Source organism: Leopardus geoffroyi, chromosome X, assembly GCF_018350155.1.
Source record: "Leopardus geoffroyi isolate Oge1 chromosome X, O.geoffroyi_Oge1_pat1.0, whole genome shotgun sequence".
Classification (NCBI taxonomy): Eukaryota; Metazoa; Chordata; class Mammalia; order Carnivora; family Felidae; genus Leopardus; species Leopardus geoffroyi.
In genome coordinates, this window is record NC_059343.1 from 126,804,714 (window position 1) to 126,827,605 (window position 22,892).

Below are 22,892 nucleotides of genomic sequence, written 5' to 3' on the forward strand. Positions count from 1 at the left end.
CCGGTCCGGCCCCCATTTGGAAACCGTGGCTTCCAAACGTCCGTCCGCAAGGCTGGGGACCGAGCGCCGCCCCCGACCCGGCTGGCCGTGGTGCGGTCCGCAGCCTCCCTTACCACTCCTTCGCTCTTGCTCTCTCCCTCCCTCGCCCCGGCCGACTCCCCTTCCCGCACCCACCCTCTGTGGCTTCCGTGGCTGGGCAGGGCTGGTGATGTCTGCCATCACCGTCATCATCCTGGTCCTCTACTTTGTGATTGAGACCTTCGTCGTGGATGGCCGGGTGTGGCTGGCGGAGTGCACGCCCGTCTACGTGCAGTACTTTGTGAAGTTCTTCATCATCGGTGTCACTGTACTGGTTGTGGCCGTCCCGGAGGGCCTGCCTCTTGCCGTCACCATCTCCTTAGCCTACTCTGTCAAGGTAATAATTATAAACACAGTACGCGTGAGAATGCCTTCATACTAGGAGACAGACCCAGAAATTGGCGTTCCAAGCCATTAAGCAAGTTGGGATCGGTCGTGGGGAGAGTGGGGCGGCTGGGATGAGCTGGACGGCAGGCAGGCGGGAGGATAGACCTAGCATCTGCAGGTCTGAGGACACTGCTGTCCCTTGCAGAAGCGGGTGCAGGCGCAAAGGGTGATCCGGAGAGGGCTGAGAACACCAGCTGAGACAGTGCGGGGAGATGGCGTTGGGAGGGGGGAGCACAGAGACAGCCAATGACCTGAGCGGGGGCCATGGGCAGGGGGGAGGCCCCGGGGAGCCCTGGGAAGAGGGAGCGCCGCGAGTCGACCGCTTGGCCTGTCTCACGAGAGTCCTCCCGCTCTGCCGTCACTCCAAGCCGTGCCCGGCCGCGAGGGTATGTGCCAGCTGACCGAGGCCCCCTGGGCTGTTAGTGCCACATGGAAAGCTGGCTGGGCAGAGCCGAGTCGCACATGACCGGCTGATGGCCTCTTGCTCCCCGACCCCGTGGGCCAACCTTTCCAAGGACAGCTGGCTACCTAAGCCCTCATCTATGCCCTTCACAGAAAATGATGAGGGACAACAACCTGGTCCGCCACCTGGATGCCTGCGAGACCATGGGCAATGCCACAGCCATCTGCTCAGACAAGACGGGCACGCTCACCACCAACCGTATGACCGTGGTCCAGTCCTACCTCGGGGACGCCCACTACAAAGAGGTTCCGGCCCCCAGCGCCCTGACCCCCAAGATCCTCGACCTCCTGGTCCACGCCATCTCCATCAACAGTGCCTACACCACCAAAATACTAGTGAGCGGGGAGCGGGCGGCAGGCTGGGCCGGGTCGGGGTGGGACGAGGGCAGGGCGCCGGGCCGGAGGCTGCGGCATCAGGGGTCACCAGGGCCCCTCTGGACTCCTGCCCTGGCTTCTGGGCGGGACCCGCAGGTTCTGGAAACCCCCTCTGAGCCCAGTGAGTGGCGGGAAGCCTGCCCACATTGGAGTCCGCGTGGAGGCCCTCCTCGGCTCCCTGCCACCACACCGTGAAGACATGGTGGCCACAGCCAGGCCGGGGTCCTGGGGGCAGCAAGGAGGGGAGACTTGGGCCCCCAGTGCCACGCTGGTTCTCCTTGCCTCGTAGCCTCCAGAGAAGGAAGGCGCTCTCCCACGCCAAGTGGGCAACAAGACGGAGTGTGCTCTGCTGGGCTTTGTCCTGGACCTGAAGCGGGACTTCCAGCCTGTGCGGGAGCAGATTCCGGAAGATAAGCTTTACAAAGTGTACACCTTCAACTCGGTCCGCAAGTCCATGAGCACAGTCATCCGCCTGCCTGACGGCGGCTTCCGCCTCTTCAGCAAGGGCGCCTCGGAGATCCTGCTGAAAAAGTGAGCCGGCTTCTGAGTTCACTGTTGTGGTAAAATAGACATAGCGTAAAAGCGGCCATCGTCATCGCGTGAAAACACGCAGCAAGTATAGTCCCGGGGTGGCGCATCACGAAACGTTCTCGTCGCCAGCCCCCCAAAGGCAACCCTGTCCCCATTCAACAGTCCCTCCCACCACACCCCCAACCAGCCCCTGACGGCCACTCATCTCCTTTCTGTATGGATTTGCCGATCAGGGACATTTAACATAAACGGGATCGTACGATATGTGGCCCGTGTGTCAGGCTGCCTCTACCGAGCAGAACGCTGTCAGGGTTCATCCGTTCGGCCTTCGGCCAGTCCCCCGCCCTTGGGCTGCTGTGAGCCTCGCTGCCGTGAACAGGGGCGTACAGCTGTTCCTTGGGGTTCGTCCTCTCGGTTCTCTCGGACATACCTGGGAGCGGAAGGCTGGGTCCTGCCGTAACACAGGTTAACTTTTTGAGGAACCACCCAACTGTCTCGCGCAGGGGCACCATTTTCTATCCCCCCAGCTTCTCCTTATCGCTCTTCTCATCGCCATCCTAGTGCACGTGAGCTGGGACCGCACAGGGGCTTGGTTTGCATTTCCCTGATGACCAGGGATGTCGGCCCCGAAATGGCCAAATTTCAGGCCATTTGGGTGCCTTCTTGGGAGAAACGGCCACTCAAGTCCTTTGCTCGTCTTTGATTTGAGTTCTTCGTGGTCTTGTCGTTGTCCTGTAAGAGATCTTTAGCACATACTTGATTGACAAATGCCTTTTCACTGTCTTCATTCATTCTTGGAGGCACATGTGTTTTTCGCTGATGAAATCCTGTTTGTCTCTTTACTTCTTGTGTCCCTCGTGTAGGGTTTTTTTTAGAGGTGATGGAAATGTTCTAAAGTGCACCGTGGTGATGGTGGCACAACACTGCGACTAAACTCAAAGCCATCGAATTATACATTGTATTTTTTTAATATTTTTTAAATATGTATTTTGAGAGAGAGAGCACGCGTGCGTGGGGTGGGGGACAGAAAGAGAGGGGGGATCGAGCGTCCCAAGCAGGCTCTATGCTGACAGCAGAGAACCGATGCAGGGCTCCAACTCACGAACTGCTAGATCATGACCTGAGCCGAAGTCAGACGCTCAACCAACTGAGCCACCCAGGCGCCCCTGGATTGGACATTTTAAATGGATAAGTTGTGTGGTGTGTGAACGATATCTCAATAAAGCTGTTATACAAACTGAGTGGGGTGAGGAGCATGGAGCTCCGCCTCCAAGTGCCCCCCCAAGCTCCCCACCCCCCCCCCCCCCCGCTGCTCTGCCCTGCCCACCTGGCTCCTCACTTATTCCAAGGCTACCTTCTAAGACGTAAATGTTCTCCCCCAAGTCTCTGCCCAGGCACATACTCCCCGGGTGCAAAGGCCACCTCCCCCCTGAAGCTGTCCTACCGCATCCCAGGAGGTGCGGCGGCCAGGTTTGGAGGCCCCAGCTCTCTTTCTGTGCTTCCTCAGCCTCTGGCAGGTACCGTGGCTAGAAGCCCCATTCCTGTAGTTGGGCGCTGGGCTCCACTCCTGGCTCTCCTCTTTGCTGGCCGTGTGGACAGCGACTCACTCCCCAGCACAGCCTCAGTTTCCCCTACGTGGAGACAACAGAAATACCTCCTGGGAGTGTTGCGAGAGTTACATGAGTGACTCCGCAAAAGGGCGAGAGTCCCTGCCAGCTCCTCCTTTCCTCCTTCACCAGTCTGTCCAGGGCTCCCATTCGCCCCCTCCGCCATGCCTGCCTCTGGGGACCTCGGTTCCTTTGCTCCTTCTTCTTGCGCACCTGAACCCTGCCTCTTTGTCACGGCCACACTCCATGGCATTGCCAGAGCAGTGTACCCCAGAGAGTCCACGAAGAGCTGGGGTGAGCCCTGCACTCTAGGGTCTCCTCGCCTACACCAGCCTGTGAGTTTCCAGCTCCTGGGGCTTCCAGAACGGAGGACCATAAATCCGATGGCTTAAAAACACAGAAATCTGTTTTCTCACAGTTCTGGAGACCAGAAGTCCGAAATCGAGGTGTGGGCAGGGCCACGCTCCCTTCGAAGCTTCCGGAGGAGGGCCCTTCCTCGTCTCTTCCAGCTTCTGGCCGTGGCCAGCAGTCTTTGGGGCTCCTTGGCTTGTACACGTATCACCTCTGTCTTCACGGGGCCTTGTCCTTGTGTGCGTCTGTGTCTCTGTGTGTTGTCTTCTCTTTTGATAAGGACACCAGTCATTGGATTAAGGGCCCACTCTAAACCAGTATGACCTCGCCATGACTTTGCAACAACCCCATTTCCAAATAAGGCCACATCGTGAGGTTCTGGGAAGTATGTGAGGGGTTGGGGAGGGTACACCGTTAGGCCCCAGGAGGCAGAACGCCTCCCTCCTCGTACAAGCCTGTCTGCCGCGCTGAATGCGGGGCTCACACCGACGCCTGCCGAGACTCTCTGTTGCGCCGGCTGCCCTCGCTTCACTGGCACCAACGCTGTTGTTCTGTCCCCACCCCAGGTGCACCAACATCTTAAACAGCAACGGGGAGCCGCGCGGCTTCCGCCCTCGGGACCGGGACGACATGGTGAAGAAGATCATTGAGCCCATGGCTTGCGATGGCCTCCGCACCATATGTATCGCCTACCGGGACTTTTCCGCAGCTCAGGAGCCCGACTGGGACAATGAGAACGAGGTCGTGGGCGACCTCACCTGCATAGCCGTCGTGGGCATCGAGGACCCCGTGCGGCCCGAGGTAGCCACCCTCTGGCCCGGGAGCGGCCCGGGTCGTTGGATGGGTGGAGGGGCAGCCCTGGTTCCCGTACGGCCTCCACGGCGTGGCCCCCTTCTGGTGCCTTCGCCGCTCTCACACTACTTCCTGCCGGAGCCCAGAAAGGTTAGGAAAGGTGGGCAAGGGCAGGGCCCCAGGGTCCTCCAGGTCAGACCTCCCCGGCAGGACTGACAGGCTGGAGGGAGCGGCGAGGGAGAGGGAGAGTCAAGCACCACTCCCAGGGCTCTGGTTCGGAGGCGGCACCGGGGCACGGTGCCGGGAGTCCGACGGGACGCAGGTTTGGGGGGCAGGGGGCTGTTCCCGGTCACGGGTTTGGTGGGGGCCAAGTGACGTTCGGGACATCCCTGCAGAGATGTCAAGTGGGCAGGTAGCTGCAGGAGTGGCGCACTCAGAGCAGAAGGTCCTGGCCGGAGAGAGATTCCCGAAGCATGTTTATATGAGCGATGTCGCAGGGTGAGTGGACAGCTGGGACGGAGGTGGGAGGAGCCTGCAAAGAGACTTGAAGGAAGGGGCCAGGCAAGGAGCCAGCGTGTGTAGACGGCTTTACCAAGAGCTTTTGTGAGAAGGGAACAGAGAAACCGGGCAGAAGCCGAACAGGCTGTAGAGCGAAGAAGCAAAGGGGAGGGTTGCCGGTCCGTAAAGACGCAAGAGCCTTGAGACAGGGAGAGCGAGCAGGCCCCAAGGGAAGAGCACAAGCCACAGGGGTGCGGGTTGCCAGAGGCAGGGAGGGACCCTCTCTCACCTCCCAGGGCCTCTCCAGTGGCACCTACCTCATGTCAGAAGCAGGGCCACCCCGATCCTGCTGATTAGCCTGAAAACACACGCGTTGCTGAGACGAGGGAGGACAGGCTTCTGGGCCTTTCTTCAGGAGACAGGTATTCACTGACATACCGGAGCAGGCGCCTGAGACCGGCCAATTCCACAGTCAATGCTCGCTACGTGTACACAGCGACCACAGGCCCTCGGCAGCAGTGTATCCCCGCATTCTGAGGACGCTGGGGCCTCTCTGTGCAGAAAGGGGACGCCTGGAAGCTGGCCTGGGAGGAAGCGGATGGCAGCAGAGGGGACGGGGAGCAGCAGCCTGGGAGAGCAGGGAGAGAAGACGCTGCTGTGGGCGACAGGGCCACCCCCCCGGAGACACAGGGCCTTGCCCTTCGTCAGGCCAGGGAGAAACTGAGGCGTGGATGATTGGCCCGTGTCTACACAGCAGAGCCGAATCATAAAGCTGCGCTGTGCTCACATAGACCTGATGGCCTCTCCCTTCTGAATGGAGCTGTTCACTGCTCCACCCCCACCCCTGCCAGGCCGAAGGCGCCCGGCTGGCGTTCAGTGCTGCTCCTAGGCTGGCAGGTGCCAGAACATCTCACAGACCCAGGAGGGCAATGTCCCTGGACTCCCAGGACCCTGGCCACAACCATTTCTACTCCACGATAACCGGCCTGCCCCCACCCTTGTACCTCAGCCACGTGTCTACTGGTTCCAAGTAGTGAAAATACCTTATCATGTAGAACCTATAGCTGTAAATGCCTCTGGTTCTATGTTGTAAAACGGTGGGTGGCGGGGGCGGGGGACAAGTGAGAAGTGTCCAGAGCTTGGCCACAAGCCAGCTGATGGCCAGAAGCCTGCCCTGAGTCGGGGCCCCGAAGCAACAGGCCTGCCCTTGGCCTTGCCATCTGGCAGGGTAGCTGGGGACAGAGGTCTCTTTGTCATTCTTCCAGAGCTAAGTGATACAGCCGCCCTGCCGGCCAGCCTGGTAACCAGGGCCGATCCTGGCTCGGCCGCTCTGGACCTCCAGTTTGCAGAGGAAAATGAGATTGACGGAGCTGGTGATTTCTATGGTCACCTTTCCAGACAAGACTCCAATGGTGCCCCTCGACAGCATAAAAGCTTCCAGTGGCTTCTCCCAGCTTTACTTGTGTCGGGGCCTGGGTCCGAGTCGTCGCCGGTCCCGGGGCCCAGCGCAACGAAGGAGGCACCCGGGGTCAGGGGGTGGGGGTGGGGGTCGTGCCGAGGGAACGAAGGAGAGGTGCCGCGGAGCCGGATGGAGGGCAGGGCTCAGCCCAGACGCGGATGTGTCTCGCCTCGGTGGCCGCACCCATGCCTTTTGTCTCTTCCAGGTTCCCGAAGCTATCCGCAAATGCCAGCGTGCCGGCATCACAGTCCGCATGGTGACCGGGGACAACATCAACACGGCCCGGGCCATCGCGGCCAAGTGTGGCATCATCCAGCCTGGGGAGGACTTCTTGTGCCTGGAGGGAAAGGAGTTCAACCGGCGGATCCGCAACGAGAAAGGCGAGGTAGTTCCTGGCTCTGCTGCCCTCCCACCTCAGTCCGGGGCTCTGGCTGTTTCTTCCCGCCCCCCCCCCCCGCCCCGCCTCTGCTCGGGACCCCCTCCCCCGCTCCAGGCTCTGCAGCGTCTGTGTGCTTCCCCCTCCCAGATAGAACAGGAGCGTCTGGACAAGGTGTGGCCCAAGCTGAGGGTCCTCGCCCGATCGTCTCCCACCGACAAGCACACTCTGGTCAAAGGTAAGGGAGCCCGCTCACCCCTGCTGCCCCCTGCCGTGCCCCTTCCTGAGGTGCCATGATGCTGGCTGGGTGTGGCCATCGTCCCCACGTGTGCTCTTGCCCCGGGGCTCCCAAAGCCAAGCTCCAGGGCCTGCCTAGGAAGCGGGGTCCCGGGCTGCACACGTGTTGCTGCTGGACATGGCCCTCCCTAAACTTCAGTTTCCTCCTCAGGAAAATGGGGATAATGATGGAGACGCCCTCGAAGGGCTGACATGCCAGAGCTCACTCTGCTTCCCTGGCTAGCAGCATGAATGGAAGACACCACTAGAGAATGGCCTCTCATTGTAACAGATGGGGAAACTAAGGCCCAGGAGGGGGAGACATTTCTCCAAGTCACATAGTGCTTGACCGATGACACTTCATAGTTGGCCGATGACAACTTTGCCACCTGCCTCCCACCCAGCCACACCACCCTGTGTCATCTCACTGGGGGATGGGCCAGGGCAGGAGGAGGGGAGCAGGGCTGCCGGTCGAGGCACAAGGACTTGACCCCGAAGGCGACAAAAGGGCAGGGGATTGGGGGTGGTTGGCACGGTCACGATCCCGAAGGGTTTCCCGAGGCAGCCAGCCGCCCCCACAGCCCCCAGACAAGGACCCACTCTGCATTCCAGGGATCATCGACAGCAGCACCGGCGAGCAGCGGCAGGTGGTGGCCGTGACCGGGGACGGCACCAACGACGGGCCAGCCCTCAAAAAGGCAGATGTGGGCTTTGCCATGGTAAGCCGCCCAGTGCCGGCCTGGCTCACCACCACATCAGGCGGGGCCTTGTGTCTCAAGGACATTGGCTTCGTGCAGAAAGGTGCGGGCTAGTGTTAAGGCAGGTTGCAGAGCGATGAAGTCTGCCTCTCGCGTCCTGGCCCCTGGGACCTCCGAGGGCTCATCTGGTCAGGGGATACAGGTGTGAGTTGTTTCAAGGCATTTGGCGTGGAGATGCCCGAGGTGACAGTGGGGCCTCAGGGGTGGGGGACACGGGGCCTGCCACCTGTGCGCCCGCCTCAGCCACCCCCAGTGCAGTCTAAGCGAAACTCGGCCCCAGGGGCGATCACTGGAGTCCCCAGATGAGCTTTTCCTCTGTGTTTCTCTCTGGTTACTTGTACGGAGCTCGTTATTTCTATAAAACCCTGACCCCGCCACCCGGGTGGCCAGCCCCGGCATCCTGCAGCCAGCTGCGTGCGCCTGGTCACCGAAGGCACAAAGCGAGCGAGCCCCTTTCCTCACCTGCCATGAAGGAGCCCCCTTCACTCTGCCACATTCAGGGTAGCCCACTGCGGGCAGGCGCCAGGGGCACGGGCCAGTCCGTCCCAGAGCCCAGGACAGAGAAGGGCACCGAGCCACAGCCCCCGGGCACTGTGAGTGCCGAGCCGAGCTGCGCAGGACCCGACCTCAGGGTGGCAGACAGGGTGTGCAGCTGTCCCTGCATCAGGGGCTGTGAGCAGCAAACACCCCCACGGGCCAGCAGGACACGTCCCTGCTCTGCGGAAGGCATCCCCGCCCAGGAGTCGCGGAGCTCCTCATACAGCAGGCCGCTCTGGCATGCTAAGACCGGACAGAAGACCGCTTGCTGGTCACGTGGTGGCAGCTGGGCCTCGTATGTGAGGCCATGGTAGTGGCCATGGTAGCAACACCCTCTCTGTTTGTGAGCGAAGGCCCTTACCAGGCCACGAGACACCCTGCCCACTCCTAGTACAAAGTCGCACTGGATGAAACCAGCTCTGTCTGCAGCTGGCGGGGAGCCTCATTTGGAAGGGAAGCCAGACAGTAAGGCCGGGTAGGCTGGGTCGTCAAGGGGGCTGGGGAAGAGGGGCCTGTGGACACTGTGTGTGTGCCCCCCAGGGCATCGCGGGGACTGATGTGGCCAAGGAGGCCTCAGACATCATCCTGACCGATGACAACTTCACCAGCATCGTCAAGGCGGTCATGTGGGGCCGGAATGTCTACGACAGCATCTCCAAGTTCCTGCAGTTCCAGCTGACAGTCAACGTGGTGGCCGTGATCGTGGCCTTCACGGGGGCCTGCATTACTCAGGTGGGCACTGGGGACCGCTGTGCCCAGGGAGGGCCCTGGGCTCTCCCTTCCACAAGGCACAGGGCCTGCAGGAGGCAGCTGCTTTCCCAGGCCCGGCCTGCTTCCTGCACCCGGACCCCAGTGCGGAGAGCAGGCCCTGGAAACCCCATCCCGGGAGTTGCGAGAGCCAGGGGGTTCTTTGCCACAGATTTTTTTTTTTTTTTTTTTGAGATAAAAGTCACATACCAAAAACTTCACCATTTGAGAGCACACGGTTCAGTGGCAATCAGTACACGCACAGTGTGCACGACCACTGCCTGTGTCTAGTTTCTGAATGTTTTCATCGCCCCTGCGAAGACCCCGGGGCCCATTGGCGGGCACTCCCCACCCCCTCCCCCACTCCCCAGCAACCACGGATCTGCTCTCTCTGTCCTTACAGACTTGCCTCTTCTGGACATTTCCTATAAAGGGAATCAAATAGCATGTGGTCTTCCATGTCTGGCACCTTTTCATTCAGCACGATGTTTCCAGGGTCCATCCAGGTTATAGCCAGTATCGGTACTTTGTTCCTTTTGATGGCAGAATATTGCTGTGTCATATGGAAAGAGCACATTTTGTTTGTCCCTTCCTCCGTCAGTGGGCATTGGGGTCATTTCCACCTTCTGGTGATTGTGACTGACGCTGCTGTGAGCACACCTGTACGAGTCTGTGTGTGGACCTACGTCTTCATTTCTCTTAGGTGTGGATCTAGGACTGGAAGTGCGGGCTGAGATGGGAACTCCATATTTAACCTCTTCCCCCTTCCAATAGTCTCGTTCTCCCCAGTAGTGAGTGTCCAGAACTTGTCTCCCTTTGAAAGGTTTTTTAATTGAGATAAAATCCACATAACATAAACTGCACCGCAGTAACCATTTGAAAGTGCACAATTCAGTGGCCTTTGGTGCATTAACAATGTTGTCCAACCACCACCTCTAACTCATTCTACAACCTCCTTGTCACCTGTGTGCCCACTAAGCAGTCATTGCCCCCTCACCGTGCCCCCAGCTCCTGACACCCACCCACCCATTTGCTTTCTGTCTCTATGGATCTGTCAGTTCTGGGAGGTCAGGAGAGTACCCACCAGTCGAGCACTTTCACGGTCTGGGATAACACACGGGTTGTCAATCTCCTGCTGACAATTTGGACCACACCTTCTAGGTCACTGCCACCAGGTGAGAGCAGGGAGGCTGGCAGCATTTTCAGAGCAGGAAATCCGAAAGCCCAGTGAAAACCCACTGCTAACCTTCCCACAGGGATGGAGATGTTAGATTTTGATGGGAAGGTCAGATCTGCCGCGTTTCACTCGAACGAATCCCCGTGACGTTGCCCCCAGGCTGAGTTTCTTCCCACTGGAGTGGTGGGCCACTGGGCTTTCTGGCCCCGTGTTAGGGTGGCTGCCTCCTCTCGACAGGACTCTCCTCTCAAAGCTGTGCAGATGTTGTGGGTGAATTTGATCATGGACACATTTGCCTCTCTGGCCCTGGCGACAGAGCCACCCACTGAGTCACTGCTGCTACGGAAACCATACGGCCGGGACAAGCCCCTGATCTCCCGCACCATGATGAAGAACATCCTGGGCCACGCGGTCTACCAGCTCACCATCATCTTCACGCTGCTGTTCGTTGGTAGGTTGGCCCCGGGTCACACCGCCCTGCCGCTGGCCGCACAGGTTCGGGCCCTGTTTGCCAGTGGAAGGGACAGATGAGCACCCATGAACCAAATTTCCAGCACGGGCCCCTGCACGCTCACCTCCCCGCTGTCTCTCTGTGTGCGTGCCCCGTGCAGGTGTCATAGGCCCCCGTGCCTCTGAGAAACTGCTGTCCTTCACCGAGACCCAGATCACCCCCATCCATCCACTCACCCTATGGCCATTTCTCCAGGGCATGGCGAGCAGAGCACTGTGCCACAGACAGTGGGAAGAGGGGGACCAGGAAAGACAGGTGGAGGGAGAGGGAGGGGATAGGAGAGATAGGAGAGGGAGAAGCAGTCGAGGTGAGGCAGAGAGTGGAAGACAGAGAAGAGGCCTGAGGGGCAGAGGAAAGGAGGGCGAAGGGGGAGAGAAGGAGGAAGGAAAGGGAAGAGGAAGGAAGAGAACGAGGAGGAGGAGGAGAAGGAGGAGGAGGAGGAAGGAGGGGTGGGGGGAGAGGAGGAGGAGCAGAGAGGAGTAACTGTCAGGAAGCCAGAAGAAGGGGGCACGAGAGAAAGAGGCTGTGGGTCGGGTATCCAGGGCCGGCTGGGCTCTGGCTCTGTCCAGCAGTTTCCTTGGGGTGGGTTTGTTGCTTTGTCTGCTTGTGGCGTCTCTCCGTTATGTCACCAACCCTGGCCTTGAGGGCGCAGGCGCGTTCCCGGGAGCAGATTGGAAGCTCAGTTTGCAGGACAGTATTTGCTGAGGGGCAGGAGGGACGGTGTGTGGGGATCACAAGGTCACTACTGGGGATCCTCTCGGGGGGCCTTTCTCCGATATCTCGGGAGCAGAAGCCTCTCTCTCATGGCCTGCCTGACGGTCTACACCTGGCCGCCCGGCCTTAGGGACAGGGCGGAGGAGGGCTGGCCCACCCTGTGCCCAGCCCCGCTCAACCCGGCAGGCACACGGTGTCTTCTTCCGGGATTTCTGCGCCAGACCTCTGCTCCAGGGGTGAGCGCGTGTTGTGGGGAGAGACCCGTTACTTTCCCTCCGGGTCCCTGTCACCACAGGGTGGGGCTGCCTGTGGCCCTGCCGCAGACCCCCTGGCGCTCCTCAGGCGACACTGGCCGGGAGCTGCCTCCACCCAGGGCTCCGCCCCCCTCACGTGCCCCCTCACGTGCAGGGGAGCTCTTCTTCGACATCGACAGCGGGAGGAACGCACCCCTGCACTCTCCACCGTCAGAGCACTACACCATCATCTTCAACACCTTCGTCATGATGCAGCTTTTCAACGAGATCAACGCCCGCAAGATTCACGGCGAACGAAACGTCTTCCACGGCATCTTCAGCAACCCCATCTTCTGTACCATCGTCCTGGGCACCTTTGCAATTCAGGTAGGCGGGGGCGACCGTATACCGGCACCAGATGAGGAGCGGGGGACCGTGCCCACTACCGGCCTCCCCATCCCCGTTTACAGAACCAGAACCAGTTCCGCCCCTCCCGCTGTCCCAGGCCCCACCGGCATGCCTTGTGACCCCAGGCTCTCTGTGCTCCCCTGCTGGCTTCCAGAGAGCCTTCCAGGGCCTTCCTCAGAACGAGCCTCCTCATAGTTCCCTCTGCGTCTTCCACGCCCATTTCCAGCGCTGGATTCCTTGCCGGGGGGACTATCATAACTCTAGAAGGTTCCCTTGGGATACTTTCTGTCCCCAGTGCTGACCATCGGCCTCTGCCTGCCACCATGCTGTGGACAGGCTGGTCAGTCGACTCTTTGGGAGTCTGAGCCTTTAAAAGTAGGGTGTATTCATAGAAAGTGTGACGTATAGTGAGGACAACAGGCCAGGATCGTTTGCTCCTCACAGGGATCAAAGGAGGGGGCCTGCCACGCCATGAGGGGTCCACCTGGGGAAGCATCTGGGTCGGTCGGAGACAGAGGGAGAGGGGGAGCCTTTACTGTGGTTTCTGGGAGAGAAACTGGGGTGAGGCGATCAGGCCGAGGACTCATGACTATGAATAATTTCAGGGTTCAGGGGGGCGTAGCGCCATCTCTGCTTGTGTGCGCCCTGGCCTGGGGAATTAGGGCAGAAAGGACAGCACGGTATCGGAGGCGGTGGTGGCCTGGGCTCGGGATTGCTTGGTCTGTATTGAAACAGCTCACCCCCAGGAGGAGGGTTCTTCCCTAGGAAGGGGCGGTGAGGCAGCAGGAGTCCCAGGCAAGGCTGGCTGGGCGTGTCACTGGGGCACCCGGGGTGAGGCGTGTCCGGCACGGGCGTGCAGGGCACACGGTAAAGCATCAAGTTTACAGAAGTGGGAGATGTGGCTCATCTGCTGAGCCACGGCCAGAGCCCCATCTGCCGGGAGGACCCACTGGCCCATCTCTGACCTGCCTCCCTCCCATCCCACCCCTGCAGATTGTCATCGTCCAGTTCGGCGGAAAGCCCTTCAGCTGCTGCCCCCTGTCCACGGAGCAGTGGCTCTGGTGCCTGTTCGTTGGCGTTGGGGAGCTGGTCTGGGGACAGGTGAGTGTCTGCCTCGTCACCTTTCCCAGCCCCGACCCTTCCCTGTTTCCAGGGACGGACACAATGCCGGGCTGGGGTGGGGGAGGCCATGGCACCTCAGAGCCCGTGCTTAGGAAAGCGTTCAGCGTGCTCAGGGTGGGCAGCACAGCAGGGCTCAGGCCCGGGCCAGGCCACGGCCCAGGTACACGGCCACAGGCGACAGTTGTCGGCAGAGAGCGGGCAAAGGGCCACGTCTGGGATGTCACAAAGCCCTGGCAAAAATCACCCAGCACTCCCCTTTCCATGATAGAAGCCCAAAATCGTCCTCTAAAACCGGGCGGCTTGGAAAACGCTCACGGATGTGAAGCTAGACCACACCGTGCTAAATCTTCCAAGGGGCAGAAAGAAAGTGTCAAGGAAAATGAAGAAATATTTTGAGATGCTAGAACGTGGAAGTCAGACACCTGTAGCCCTCGACGGTTAAAGGCATGCACAGAGGGAGGCTTCTGGCACCCAACGATGACGTGAGGAAGAAGCAGCCCATGCCACAGGCACGCGAGAGGCTTCAGAAAGCATTGCTCTGCAGTTCTAGAATATTGGTGCAGGACCCACTTTGCCCTGCGTCTTAGTCACATCTCAGGAAGCTGGAAGTCCAAGATCAAGCATATGTAGGACAGGGTCCGAGAGAGACCGGGAGTGAGCTTCCACGGAAGCTTCCCTGAGCACCGGGGACTTCAGCGGGGGTCGGTCCTGTGGGCCCGGGGCTCCCGTGTGGTTGACCTCAGATCCTCAGTCTCTGCCCCCCAGGCGTGAAGCCGGGGCCCCACCAGGAATCACGCTGTCGGCACAGATGGCCCGGCAGGGCCCTCGGGGAAACTGAGACCGCCTCGTCAGGCAGGATGTGCCAGGGGCCTAGCGGTCCCCTCTCAGGAGCGGGGCGGTGGGGGGGGGGGGGGGGGGGGCGGGGCACCAAGGCCAGACCTCCCCTCGCTGGAAAACGCTCCTTGGCCCCAACGGCTCCCGCGCCCTGCTCCCCAGGGACCGCTCCTGGTCATGCAGCCTCGGGGACCAGAAAAGGACGTCCCATGCCCCAGTCTGCCGACAGAGAACGGGTGTTTAGGAAACAGCGGTGCATGACGCGGGAGTGCAAGGGGCACACGCACTAGCTGTCAGAGGGAGGCGGGAGGTGTGGGTCCCTCCCCAGCCCCAGCAGAGCTCCTACCCCAAAAGGACCAGCTGTGCTCTGACAGCCACCTGCGCCTGCTACCCCTCGCCTCTGGCCCCCCAGGTCATCGCCACCATCCCCACCAGCCAGCTCAAGTGCCTGAAGGAAGCAGGGCACGGGCCGGGAAAGGATGAGATGACCGACGAGGAGCTGGCCGAGGGGGAGGAAGAGATCGACCATGCCGAGCGGGAGCTCCGCAGAGGCCAGATCCTCTGGTTCCGGGGCCTCAATCGGATTCAGACGCAGGTAAGCCGCCGTGCCGCTTGGCTTCTCTGGCTCTCCCGCCTTGAGAGGGTGGCGAGCAAGGGCCATCCCCGGATGTGCCCGCTGGCTGCGGTGCTGCAGACACGGCCCACCTCTGACGCTTCCGTCAGAGCCCAGGCGGCTCTCCCCCCCCCCCCCCCCGGCGCTGGGTGCCGGTGTCAGCTAAAGACGTGTGTTGTGATCGGCGGCTGTCTCTTGGGGTCGGGTGGAGGGGGCGCAGGCCACCCGCTGTCTGCACGGCCGCTGGGCCTTGCCTCATTTGCCGGAAGCAGCCTGGTGACAGGGAGGTGACGTTGTGGGGAGGAGACAGATGCCCGTTGCAAACAGCCTTTGGTGAGCTCACTGTGCACCGGGTTATATCGCGAGCCCTATGGAAGCTGATCCTGGCCCCGGAGTTGTTTCTTTCTCTTCATCTCCGTCCCTAAGTCACATAGTCACAATGACCACTCAGCCACGGGCACTTCCAAAGGCTTCAGGAGACCCGTCTGCCAGAGCAGCCCCATGCTCTTTGCCCCAACCCTTCCCAGCTAGCCTTCTTGCCAGAATGTTCTGTACTCCGTCTCTCCGCATCCTTTCCTCACACTCGTGATCGCATCGCAGCCTGGCCTCTGCCCGCAGGGTCCCAGGCGCAGTTCTCACCGAGGTCTGTGCGACCTACAGGGCCCGGAACCGGGCTCTCCCTCCATCCCGCGTCAAGCCCTCAGCTGTAGCCTCTGAATGCCACACCTTGAGCCAAGATGTCCACGGTGGGCTTGGCCAAGACCACGGTCCCCGAGCCAACCTCCTTTCAGCCCCTCAGCTCCCAGACGCTCTTCCTGTCTCCCCGCACAGCTGGCGCAGCAGCACGGCCCATCCGTTCAGGCCCGCCCCCTCGAAAGCACGTCCCCAGTCCAGCCACCCCTGCCCCCCATCCTCCCGGCCTAGTCACCAGGATCTGCCCGGAGTCGTCTCCCTGCTGCCTCCCTAGCCCCCAGTGACACCTGTCACTCTCTGCCCTTCCCGTGCTTCCCAAAGCCCCGCCTCTGACCTTTCTCCACGTGCTGTCCAGGACCCCCAGCCCCCCTGCTTCCCCTCCTGGGGGTCCCACCAATGGGAAGGCCACTACCCTACACGTAGCCCTGCCCGGCCCCGCACTCCTGCCGCGGGCCCCCGGGCCTGGGCAATGGCTTCAGACCACACGTCTGCCCTGTGTCTGCCTCCAGCCTGTCACACATCACCGCAAGCTCATCCCCAGGAATCTTTCACGCACCCCACCCACAGTGCCCTCGGCAGCCGGTGCCCACCCTGCCCCCGGCCGGAGGCTCCCCATACACACAGCTTGCCTGCTATTCCCATACGGTCCCCGGAAGTCTCCCGGGGCTCAGCCTCAGGGCCCCCTGCTTCTTTCTTCCGCAGGCCCCACCAGCCTCAGCTCCAGCCGCAAGCTCTCAGCCTCCTGCCCGCTGCTCCCACCTTCGTTCAGCTAGCTTGCCCCCTGCCCCGCCGTGGCCAGTGTAGCCTCTCTTCTGGTCTTAAGGGTCAAGTCCAGAGTCCTGACCATGGCCTTCAGGCCCCGGCCTCTTGGCATCACCCCACACACCCTGTGTCCCTTGGAACCCCTGCTGCTTTTCCAGATGTGCACTCGCTGTGCCTCCATGCCGGCCACGATCTGGGCCCCAGGCCTCCCCAGCTGCCGCCGTGTTCCCTCGGGGGCCCCCCTCATCCGGCAGCAGCCCAGAGACCACCACTCTCTCCCACCCCCGTAGGCCCTCGCGTGCCCAGGGCACTGGAATCAGTGAGGAGCAGAATGCCCCAGGGAACTTTCCAAAGCTGCAGACTCCTGGGCTGCCCCCAGGGCTTGGGATATCGTGGGGCTGGGTGAGGTGGCCCCAAGTAAGTCCGGTTTAAGGAGCTCCCCAGGGATGCAAGGGGCTTCTCCAGTGGAGAAGCAGGAGTCCGGGCCTGTGGCTCATTCCCCTTTGCGCCCCAAGCCCCTAAGCCAGCGCGGCCAGGCAAGAATGTCTTAGGCCCCAGGTGCGCTGCGGAGCCTGGAGCCTGACACCCGTGAGCCCGAGGTGGTGGCCATTCTTCTGGCAGCTGGGACAGCCCCTGCCCAATCTGAGGCATGGCGGGGGGCGGGGGGGGGGGGGGGCTCAGTGGTGCCCGACTGGTGTGTGTCTGTGCCTTCCGTGCGCCTGTGGGCTCTGAGTCCTGCCACCGCTTCCTGGACAGTCGGGCGGGTCTTCTCAGTCAGAGCCTGGGAGTCACTGCCCAAGTAGACACTGGCCAGTCAGGTCCCTACTTCAAACATGATGCAATGGGCGGGGGGGGGGGGGGCGCCCAGAGAGAAGGGACTTGCCCAAGGTCACCCAGTGACAGCGTCCCTCCCCCATCCCCTAGCATATCCCGTGTCCTTTCCAGAGAGCCCCTCACTGCTCCACAGGATCGTCCCTTTGTCACATCCGATCCACCACCCTCCTCGAGAATGCTAAGCCAATCCGCTACTTGAGCTAACTTTTTAAGAGCATCTGTTCTTTTTGATTCAAAATACCTGCTTGAAGGACAGACGTAAAGCGCCCCAGCGTGTAGGTGCCCCCAGCCAAGGGAGACATGCCTAGATTTCTGGATTTTGCAAACAACGGAGCTGCAGGGTTTGGGGGCCAGCACAGCTTTGCTAAGTGAAGGCATTTTGTAACCTGCTACCTGCTGTCACCGCCATTCCATACTAACATATTACTGCACCAGACAGGGGGGTCATTCCGGCATCAAAGAGTCCTTGAAACCCAGAACACGGAGCTTCTCGAAGCACTCACGACGTGGTCCATTTCACATTCCATTATAAACCAACGAGAAGCTTCAGCAGCAACTGGGTTTTGGGGGGCGGGGGGGGGGGCAATTGTGAGGTATTTTGATGGACACCGTCATCCCATCCGGACACCGTGAGGAGAGGGGTCCAATCAGAGGCAGAAAAGACATCTTTTCCTTGCCTCGTCGCCCTGGCCGCAGTTAAGAGTGCATCACATCACGGGCCATCTTCCTTCAGGTCATCGGGGCACACTAGACACACCGTGCCAGCCCCCTGTGGCCACTCGGTGTGCGTGACGCACGAGTCTCAGCCCTGGCAGTGAGGTCGCCCTGCTCACGAGCGGGGTGTGTTGGGGGCGGGGGGCATGGGGGAGGAGGGAGCTCGGGGGCAGAGTATGGGACAAAAGTCTTTTTCCACCGCGCGTGTAGGGCTTGAAATGATGCACATCTTCATGTGCGAGCACTCAAGCTGCCTTCTTCCCAGAAGCCTGGCCCCGTGTCAGACTCCCTGCCGAGCCTAGGGGCCACCACGAAGCCACCGCAGGGCTTGGGTGTGGCACAGGGCCTCCTGCTCTGGGCCCCCGAGTAGGCAGCCAGTGGGCTGCAGGCTCACTGTGGCCACTCAGGCACAGGTCTCAGGTCTGAGTCACCCCCAGTCCCGCTCGCCAGTCAGAGATGGGGGTCGGGAAGTCAGACTACACGAGGACTCCTAGTGAGTTCACCCCACGGTTGTCATTTCCCACAGACCCACATCCCTTTTGACCCCTAGGAAGCCTCAGGGGGAGGGGGCTGCAAATAAAAGCCATCTCTGCTCCCGGGACACTCCTGTCTCTGCTCTCCCTCCTGCCGGGCCTGTGGCTCTGCAGAAAGGAGTCTGATGAAAGAAAGCAAGTGCTTTTGCATTTTAAATCCTTTCCTTTCACGGAGGAGGCTCCCCCAGGGGCGCCGGCCTCCATCACTCTGAAGAGACTGAGCCACCCGGGCAGGGCAGGGCAGGGCAGGGCAGAGAAGCAGTAAGCGTCTGTTGCTTAGAGCAACGTAAACAAAGGGTGTTCGGGGAAGGCCCCGGTCCCGGCACCAACCACGAGCACTGCCACAGAGGGGAGCGGGGAGCGGAGCGAGTCCTACCCCTCAGGTATATCGGGGCGGAAAAGGGGGTGCAGAACCAGTGATCTGGGATCTCAAAGGACTGCCAGACCCAGGTATTTGTTGACAAGTGGCTCGCAAAGAGCGGCTGGTGACTGCGAGTGGCTCTTTCTGCAAAGGCTTGCCGCGCGTTCCCCACCCCCCCCCCCCCACCCTCCCGGTCTTCTGAGTGCTAATCATTTGCTCAGCAAACCCTCTCTCGGTGGAGGACACGGAGGCTGGCCCCAGCCGTGAGCACGGCCCGTCCGAAGCGCTGTCAGCTCCGAGGGGGCGGGGCGGCCTAGATGCCGCCTCCTGTCCCCATTCGTGTACCCAGCGTGGCCCCTGCCCTCACCCAACCCCACCCCCGTGCGGTAGCCGGGACCGCAGTGCAAGCCAAACTTTATCTCATTTTCTCTCCCACAGATGGAGGTAGTGAGTACCTTCAAGAGAAGCGGTTCATTTCAGGGTGCTGTGCGCCGGCGGTCTTCAGTCCTCAGCCAGCTCCATGACGTAACCAATCTTTCTACCCCTACTCACGTAATTCTCTCTGCTGCCAATCCCACCAGTGCCGCTGGGAGTGAGTCTTGAGTCCCCTTTTCTCTCATACATGGCATCTCTGGGGGAGCAAAAGCCTCCCCAACTCTTCCTTCTCTTTTTTCCCCGTCCAGTCCTTTCCGCCCAGACGGTGTGTGTCTCCAAAGCCATAGCCTCTTATGAAATGTACTGAATCCATGGCCCTGCCGGACCTTCTGTTCTTTGCCTCGTTTGGTTGTTCGCTGTTCGTCCCTCCTGTCGTTGGTTTGCTTTTCTTGAACTTGTCCGCATCTGCCAATGGTTCTTCACGAACTTGGGCCGCTTCGGGTGGCGTCCGGTGGCAGGATGGGGCCTTGGTCGGTGTTCGGCGGGGCAGCCAAAGGGAGGCTCGGGACCGCCTCGCAGGGCCGCAGGGGGAGGGAGGCGAGTGCCTTTCCGGCATCGTTGGCAACAGAATAATCCGGCCCACCTACTTGGGACTAAACTGACAGCTTCCAGAACTCTCCTGGAGGTGGTTTCCAAAGGCAGTGCACCTGAGGTGGGCTTCGGGAGGCCGCTGTCACGTGTCCCCAGGTGGGCTCAGTGGTGGCCGACTGCTTCTGCTCGGGTGCTGCCTGCCCTGTAGGCCTTGGCCCTGAGCTGCCCGTATGCGAGGTGTCTGAGGGGTTCCTCAAACAGGAGTCATCCTCACACCCCCAGCCCGCACTCTGCCACGTGTCCCTTTTGTTCCCAAGGCACCTTTGCTCTTTCCAAACAGGCGTCAGGATTGGAAGGTCTTAACATGGTCTGGTCCACATTCTCTCTCCTCCTTCCTCCAAGAAGCCGGGACAGGTAGATTCCTTCCTACATGTTCCAGTGAAACGTGCCCACCATGCTAGTCACGTGTTCAAGAGAACCCAGGGGCTGTCGTAAAGAGATAGAAACTTCCGTGTTTGCTGGTATCTTTTTACAAAGACGAAGGGAAAGCTCTTAGAACCCACCGCCCCATGGTTTCCCTAATGAGACAGAATGCAGGGAACGTGTCTGCTCCCGGCCACGGCCACCTGCTTTTGTAACAGACTCATCTCAAAAACCAAGCAGTAAACTTTCAAGTGTGGGCCCAGAGCCCCTGCTGGGATGGTTCGATGCTACCTCTTTCCTTTCCTTCCAGTGACACCCGGCAACTCTCACCTCCGTGAACACATCACTTCCCCACAGACGGGAGCTGTTAACCGTGCCTTTTTCCCTCACCAGACTCTGGCATTTTTCTTTTTGCTTGATTTCTTCTCTTTGCCTTTTGCCTTTTGTCTTGTCTTTTCTCTTTTTTTCTTTTTGCATTTTCTTCGCTTTTTTTTTTTTTTTTTAGGAACTGGTGAGAGGTCCCCAGTGGGGGGGGGCATCCCTCCTCTTGCTCAAACTGTCGTTTCAGGCCACTCTGCCCTTTAAGGAAGGGATGTGGGCCGCACCAGACCCCGCTGGACCATGTGGTCCCCTTCGGAAACAGCACGTACATGTGCGTGCACGCACACACCCCACCCCCAAACCACAGGCCACACACACCTCCGGCTCCCTTGCACACTCCCTGGGCCCCCCACCCGGGCCACAGACGTTGGCCAACAGCCATCACAGACAGGCTGGAAAGGTCCAGCCTTGTCCCAGAAGGGTCTCACTACCAGGCCACCCAGACAAGTCTGCACGGGGCTCAGCTACCTCCAGTCAACCGAGGACAGAAACGGTACTCAGCCTCCCCGGGGCGCACCAGCTAGGGCAAGGCTAGGACAGCGCACGTTCTTCCTGGAAATGAAGGGACAAGAGGGGGCGTGGTCTGCCGAAGGGGCACCTACTGACCTGCCCCTGTCCCTCCCTCACCCGTGACTTTTTTCCACGTGTTTCTTTGCCATCTCTGTCTGTACTTCCTCTCTGTCTGTCTGTCTGCCCGTCCATCTGTCTGTTGACTTGAGGCAGGGGCGGCAGCCGACACAGCCCCCGCTCCTCATGCCCCTCGGGCCTTCTCCACACCTCTGGCCTTGTTCCGCTCCAGGGCCAGCCTGGGCCTCCCCTCCAGGATCCTGGCGAGGCCTGCGGTCTCTTGGCTCCCTCTGGATTCCTTGGGCTTCCTCCCTGGTGGGAGCCTCTTTCTCTCCTCTTCCTAGCACCTTCCTTCCTTCTGCAGCCATCTGTCACCCCCCGTCTTCCCACCTCTGGGAGCCCAGCAGTGCCTGGTAAGAACAGTGCGAAAGACACCACCCCTCCCCCTGGTCCCGAGCTACTCCAGGGGCATCTAACTAGTGCCTGTCTGAGGAGGGTGCTGGTGTGATAGCAAGGGGATCCCAATGTCCCAGCCCATCCCAGTTGAGCAGCAGCACCTCAGAAAGGACCCCACTGTGGAGGAAGATGCTGGTTGGAGGACCAGGCAACACCAGGGGACATGCCTGCTTCTGGAAGCCACCAACCAACACCACCTCCTGCCATCACCACCGCGTGGCAGATTGGTTTGGAACTCTCTGAGGGCCTAGAGAAACCATTAAGCCCAGCGCCCTCATTGTGCCAATCAGGGAAAGGCCCGGTGGTGGCGGCGGCGAAAAAAGGGACTAGACGCAGGTCCCCACCCTCTCTTGGAACTCACCGGAAGGAAGGCGAGGCACAGACCACAGCAGAGCTCCTAGCCGAGCATTGTAGAAGGTGCTGTGGACGCAGGCTACAGGGTTTTCCTGAGCAGAACCCCAGCTCTGATGGGACATCTCCTATCACCCACCGCCTGGCCAGCCTGGCCCTTATCCCACATGCTGGAGCAAGGCCTCTGGTCTGACAGCACTTCCACTGAGAACCTGAGGCCCTCCGGGCCTTAGAAGGCCCAGTGCGGGGTGTGTACAAAGAGCCCGAGGGCCACAGTGATAGGTGACGGCGCTCACCGACACGGGTCCCAGCACACGGCACCCAGGCCAGAGGCGGCCAGAGAATGTCCCCGGGGCCAGAGGGAAAGGAGAGCCCCTAGAGGGGTGACCAGGGAGAGTTAGAGACGCAGAGACCCTCGGAGTTCAGCACACCCACAGCCTCACCCCCTCGACCTTCTAGCCGACCTCTGACCCCGCCCCCCCCCAGGCTTCCCGCACCCAGCCACCCTCCCTGAGCCACACACAATGCTCATTCTCAACCTGGGGTGTGGCATCTGCCCTCCATGGCGTCCACCTCATTTCACGGGACCTCAGCCGTGGGCTGGAGGCCAGCCCCTGGGAGTGGCTCCAGAAAGCGCATCCGTTAATAACCGCTTTCGGTCTTAAGGAAACCAGCCGGGAGGGAAATCCTATCCCCTGCTGGGATGCCAGTCACCCCAGCTCCTCCCCGCTCACACACTAATGCCAGAGGCTCGGTGTCACACCCTGGCTGCGTGTGAGGGTCCAAGCCACGGCCCCAGATGGTATATAGGGTTCACCCACGTTTACTACCCAGCAGCAAGCCGGGTGCCAGACGGCTGCCTCCAGGTGTGAGCGGAGACACGGACACACCCTAGCCAACCCCCCCCCACCTCCCCAGCCACACTTTCCAAAGCCTGTCCCCTGCAGCAGCACTGGGTCTCTATACTCGAACGTTTATTGCTACAGTGCTTCATGATAAGGCTCC

General features: G+C 60.6%; 1 protein-coding gene across 3 annotated transcripts in view; it reads left to right on the plus strand.

The window, feature by feature from the left end:
• The window catches only part of ATP2B3 (ATPase plasma membrane Ca2+ transporting 3), a 60,764-nt gene that overhangs the window by 29,519 nt on the left and 8,353 nt on the right, over nucleotides 1-22,892 (plus strand). Inside the window, exons 9-21 of one of the 3 annotated variants that reach the window (XM_045473148.1) lie at nucleotides 201-415; nucleotides 1,021-1,263; nucleotides 1,592-1,833; nucleotides 4,358-4,592; nucleotides 6,746-6,925; nucleotides 7,067-7,154; nucleotides 7,805-7,911; nucleotides 9,028-9,219; nucleotides 10,649-10,862; nucleotides 12,045-12,256; nucleotides 13,271-13,378; nucleotides 14,646-14,828; nucleotides 19,182-19,268. In XM_045473148.1, coding sequence (XP_045329104.1) covers nucleotides 201-415; nucleotides 1,021-1,263; nucleotides 1,592-1,833; nucleotides 4,358-4,592; nucleotides 6,746-6,925; nucleotides 7,067-7,154; nucleotides 7,805-7,911; nucleotides 9,028-9,219; nucleotides 10,649-10,862; nucleotides 12,045-12,256; nucleotides 13,271-13,378; nucleotides 14,646-14,828; nucleotides 19,182-19,268 — 2,306 coding nt within the window. Of the gene's footprint in view, nucleotides 1-200; nucleotides 416-1,020; nucleotides 1,264-1,591; nucleotides 1,834-4,357; nucleotides 4,593-6,745; nucleotides 6,926-7,066; nucleotides 7,155-7,804; nucleotides 7,912-9,027; nucleotides 9,220-10,648; nucleotides 10,863-12,044; nucleotides 12,257-13,270; nucleotides 13,379-14,645; nucleotides 14,829-19,181; nucleotides 19,336-22,892 lie in introns of all 3 variants that reach the window. The other 2 variants (XM_045473150.1, XM_045473149.1) reach the window with 2 other exon arrangements.